At 47.8% G+C, this 5,573-nt stretch overlaps 1 protein-coding gene across 1 annotated transcript in view; it reads left to right on the top strand.

Annotated features, from left to right (window-relative positions):
* CDHR3 (cadherin related family member 3) overlaps positions 1-5,573 on the top strand; it is a 72,713-nt gene that overhangs the window by 22,166 nt on the left and 44,974 nt on the right. The window contains exon 6 of the mRNA XM_025207379.1: positions 5,213-5,298. Coding sequence (XP_025063164.1) covers positions 5,213-5,298 — 86 coding nt within the window. The remainder of the gene's footprint in view (positions 1-5,212; positions 5,299-5,573) is intronic.

Raw genomic sequence — 5,573 nt, 5'->3', positions numbered from 1 at the left:
AGCCTTCTCTTAAAGACCCCCAAGGTAGGGGAGAGCACCACCTCCCTTGGAAACCCATTCCAAATTTTGGCCACTCTTACTGTGAAGAGGTTTTTCCCGATATCTAGCTTAAATCTCCACTCTATCAGTTTGTGACCATTGTTCCTTGTTACTCCAAGAGGTGCCCTGGTGAACAGAGCATCTCTGATCCCTTGTTGCACCCCCCTAATGAATTTCTAGCCAGCCACAAGATCACCTCTCAGCCTTCTCTTGCGGAGGCTGAAGAGGTCCAGGCCCCTCAGTCTCTCCTCATAGGGCTTGTCTTGTAAGCCCCTAACCATGTGAGCGGCCCACCTCTGGACCCTCTCGAGTCTATCAACATCCTTCTTGAAGTACAGTGCCGAAAACGATGCAGTATTCCAACTGCAGTCTGACCAATGCCACATAGAGGGGAAGTATCACCTCCTTAGATCTATTTGTCATGCGTCTGCTGATGCATGATAAAGTGTGGTTAGCGTTGCTGATGATTTTGTCACACTGACGACTCATGTTCATCTTGGAGTCCACTATGACTTCGAGATCCCTTTCCACTTCCGTGCTGCTGAGGGGGTCACTTCCTGGCCAGTTGGTGTGCTGGATATTTTTGCACCCTAGGTGCAGCACTCCGCACTTGTCCTTGTTGTACTGCATCCTATTGTGTACTGCCCACTTTTCTAACCTGTCCAGGTCTGCCTGCCTGCCCAGGTTGTTCCCTACCCTCCGGAGTCTGCACTTCACTCCGCAATTTAGTATTGTCCGCAAACTTGGACAAAGTACACTTCACACACACATCCAAGTCACTGAAGAAGATATTGAAGAGTACAGGTCCAAGGACAGAACCCTGTGGGACCCCACTGCCCACATCCTTCCAGGTCGATACCGACCCATCTACTACCACTTTCTGAGTGTGATCAGTAAGCCAATTTGCCACCCACCAGACTGTGTAAACATTTATGTCACAGCCTTTTAATTTATTTATGAGAATGGGATGAGATACCCTATCGAAGGCCTTGCTAAAATCCAAGAAAACGACATCCACCTCTACTCCTGCGTCTAAGCATTTTGTGAGCCCATCATAAAACAAAACCAGATCAGTCAGGCATGATCTACCTGCTATGAATCCATGCTGGTTTCTCTGCTGCATTATTTTTCCCATTGGACTCCCATAAATATGAGCCTTCATAATCTTTTCAAAGACCTTTCCAAGGATGGAGGTGAGACTGACTGGCCTATAATTACTCGGATCCTCCTTCCTCCCCTTCTTGAAAATAGGGACCACATTGGCCTTCTGGGACTTGACCTTAGGGAACTTGTGCTCCCTTGAGGGTTAATTTTTCATGCCTTTACAGGTTTGGGCTGGTGATTACATCAGCAGGCACCAGCCCAGCCCTAGCCCTGGGGCTGGCAGCGGGGAGGGAGGGACAGGGGGAAGGGGAGGGAGCAGCACGCAGCAGCTGGCTGGGCTTTGTCTGGCCAGAGCTGGATGGGGGGGCAGGGTGGAACAGAACCCCCTCACCTCGCAGGCCCCCCACAGCTAACCCAGCTGGGGTATTGGGGGAAGCCGGGCAAGGTGAGGGGGCTCCGTTCCACCTCTTCCTCCCACCCAGCTCCAGCCATGGCAAAGCCAAGCTGGCAGCTGCTGCTGTCAAGATGCCTGGGCAGGGGTTTGGGGAAGGAAGCCCCCTCACCTCTTGGGTCCTGCTGTGCGCTGCTCCCTTTCTCTCCCCCTCCCTCTCCTGCTGACAGCCCTGGAAGTGGGGGTGCAGGGCTCAGGAGAGGGGTGGTTCAGCAACCTCCTCAGAGGATGTTGGAGATCCCCTCCCTGCTGGCCAGGGCTGGTGCAGGGAGGCTAGAGCCCCCCCGGACTCAGAAGGCGAACATCTGTTGTGGGGGGGTTCTAACTCATGGTGCTCTGTGCAAAGTGCCATGAGTTAATGCACGGCACCTAAACATCTGTAGGCACCCTAGGTCATGGGTATAACTTTAAGCAGTTTGTGAAATACTGACTTGGATTGGGGGAGAAAGCAACATTTAAACACACTTTATTAATTACCTGAGCTTTTGATAAACAATAACATAATATTCTACTGATACTGTACAGCAACACAATGGATTTGCACCAATGTGCAAGAAATGTAAACATGAGGTCCTGGGGTTGTGATCTGTGACAGTGCCTGATAAGAGGCAGAGGATTCCATCTCTTTCATGTGACAGCTGATGTTGCCCCTGCCTCCTTCCAGACCTCCTGGGAGGCTGGAACACCTTATCCTCTCCAGCAGTTGGCCAATGTGTTGGAGAATGAGCTGAATTATTTCTGGTCTCTTTTCATCCAGTAACTGTTTGATGTAAAATATATAAGCAGCAATTGGAATAAGGACCAGGATACAAAATTCTCCCCTACCTCCACTCCCACTCCCCCCCAAGCTGCTTGTCCTATAGACTCTCATTCTTCCTTGTGCTCTCTTTCTGGCCTCGAGACCCCCCACATTCCTCTGCACTGTGGCACAGCTTCATCCAGAGGTGCTTCCCATTCCCAAAGCTTGGAGGTTAGGGCTCTCTTGTGAGGGGTATGGGCTTGAACTGCCCCAGGTAGAGGAGGGAAGTAAGCCCAAGCCTCCCATTTCCTAGGCCAGTAAGTAGTTTTCAAACTTTTAGTTCTATGGGTCAGATGAGTGGCATGGGACAAGTCTGCAGGCTGACACCTGAGTGGGTTTGGTGCACAGGGCTGGTCAGTGCAAACCCAGACTGGATTCATCTGGATTCAGTTAATGCTGTCCAGATCCCACCTCACACCACCTGGACTGGGCCCTGCATACCTGAATCCAGCCCTGTGCCACCTGGATCCAGCTCTGCACCACCTGGGCAAGGTCCTGTGCTGCCCCAGCTCTGTGCACCCAATCAAGCACAAAGGGCCAAGCTATCTGTCTGCAGGGCTCCCCATGCACATGGAAATTTGGCAGCTGGGAAGTGCCAAGTAACACTACCACTGCTCCCCCTCTGCCAAATTTTTGGAGCCATGGGGGGCCTGAGGGTAGATTACATGGCTTTGTGGGCTAGATTTGGTTCAGCAACCCTGTCCTAGGCTATTATATACAAGGTTGACAGTGCTACTACCTCTTCTGGACTCATTTTAAAATTAGGCAGCTATAATTGGATTTTGTGAGGGACTCAGTCCCACTGATGGGTTTCAGGCTTTGAGCCTGTCCACCAGGTTTGGCTCCCCAGGGGACATCAGTGCCACTCCACAAGGTGACGGGATTCCCACAGGGCTCAGGCAGGGGCGTGGTGCCCACCTGCTCAGGCTCTGGCAGTTTTGTGCATGCTCCGAACTGCAGCCCCAGATGCCTCAGGAATGTCCAGGCCAAAATGAGACACACCTCATGAGTTTTAGGTGCTGAATTTTAAGAGCTGAGGCACTTGTAGCACTACAAAACTGAAGTGCTCTAGGGGAGTGCATATGTATGACAAAATCATGCTCCCAGTCAGGGGGCAATAGGCAGCTGTTCCCCCTGCCCCCGCAGAAACCTGTCAGTGCGGCAGCCAAGGCAGAGAGGCTGCATCTCTGTTGGGAATTCTTCCAGCTGGCATCATCCCCCGTGGTGCCTGCAAGCCTCCTGCAGTGATAACACTGACTGGGGGGTTCTGCACACAATTAGCTCGTGCTGCAGCCAGCAGCCCCCTCAGCTGTTACTACAGGGTTGCAACAGCTGATGGAGCTGCTTGCAACACCCCTCCCTCTCCCACTGACAACAGCTGATCAGTGGCCTCTGCCACCCATCCGCAGTTGCTGCCATCCTTACTAAGCAGGGCAGCAATGGCTCTATAGCAGCCACAGCATGTGGTAGAGCTGCAGCTCTGTTCCTTGTGGGCCAGCAGGGAGCCATCTGCTCTTTCACTCCCCCTTGAAAGCAAGGAGGGAGAGCAGAGCACTCTGGGATGCTGGGAGGCCAAGAGATCCGCACTGTGCACAAGGAACTTTTCTGTGGAGGATCTGGTATCCCTGTAGTGCTATGAATAGCTTGAACATGTGCACATTTGCATTGTCTAGTGCTCTAAATGCAAATATAGCACTATGAAAGTAACATGTGCCTGTAGCCTGGGTCTCCCGAAGTCCTGCTCCAGATCCCTAAGCCCTCTCTTGAACCCAGCCCAAAGTTCTAGAGCCAGATTTAGTGCACATCTAAGTCTACTTGAAAGTCATCCAATTTAACATATTGCAAGTAAACACTCCGGGGTTCCTGCTTTTATACACTACAGTGTGCCAGTGACAAAATGAACTTCTCCTTGGGGAAGGGATTGTTTCATTTCTGTGCATGGACAGTGCCTAGCACATTGTGGGTGCTACCAGAAATAAATACTAATGATATTTGACATTATGACACTCCAGGGGATCAGCACAGCATGAAACATGCTGTACGTGGGAGCTTTGTGCAAAGAAATCCATCATCTTAACTCTCAGCTAGAGCTACCATAAATCAGTGAACATAGATATCTGAGCTATCTAACTGCCTGGCATTAGCTAACAATACCAGCTACAATTAATGCTAACTGTACATTTGCTGGTTAGTAAAAATGTATCTCACTCATTAAACTGTATTTTTCTATCACTTTCATCTGGGAGTACTTGTTACAGTGTTCTGGGATTCTCATTATTTAGGAAAAAAGCAATCAGGAAAGGTCAAAGAGCAGGTTAATATTCTAGAAACAGGATACAATAGAAATGCTAGTGTGTCATGTAAATAATGTGATTTACAGGTCTGAGGTCTCATTAACCACTTATTCTAGAAATGATTTCTGTACATCTTAGGAAAGACAGGATTCCTATATTCCCAATGATACTGTGCAGGAGATCTTAACCCTGACAGCTTATATAATACACATTGGACTGAACTGAAGTTGGTGTAGTGCACTCTTAGGCAAAAGATCAAGCCAATATAAACCATATACCAAAGACCAGTTCAAGACAGGGTTTATATGGTGCCTATCTCCTTCATGCAATTCATAATTGTATGATTGGATACATCTTCTGGCTTGTCTAATTTTGTCTATTTTCCTGATTATTTTGGAATTAGATAGAGTGAGTATATATATCAGGTTATAACATGTTTGCATATAGTTAGTATCTCTGTATGTTTGCTAGTATGTCCACTTTTTCTTAATACAATTAACATTGACTATATTTCTATTCATATAGCTATAATGATCTATATCTTAGAGGGAAGTGGAGCCGGAAATATTTACCAAATTGAAGCAATAGATCCTGAAAGGAAAGAACTTAAGGTAAGTTTAATAAATAAAAAAGAGCTGATGCAACTCATTGTATTTGCTAGCTGCTTTCTCAGATAATTGATAGCAGCTTTCTCAAATACATGTGCTAAGCAGGAACAAAGAAACTTAGGTATAGTCAGTTAACATGCAGTGTTTTAAATAATAATTTATAGCAACTGAACTTGTTTTTATAAAAGTCCACACCTCAACATTTAGATATAGATCTGGTTTTAAATTTTTAACACTGCCAGGGTAACAGGTTTTGAAGGCAAGGATTTAATATGACA

This window comes from Alligator sinensis, unplaced genomic scaffold (assembly GCF_000455745.1).
Source record: "Alligator sinensis unplaced genomic scaffold, ASM45574v1 scaffold100_1, whole genome shotgun sequence".
Lineage (NCBI taxonomy): Eukaryota > Metazoa > Chordata > Crocodylia > Alligatoridae > Alligator > Alligator sinensis.
This window is presented reverse-complemented; position numbering and strand designations above follow the sequence as displayed.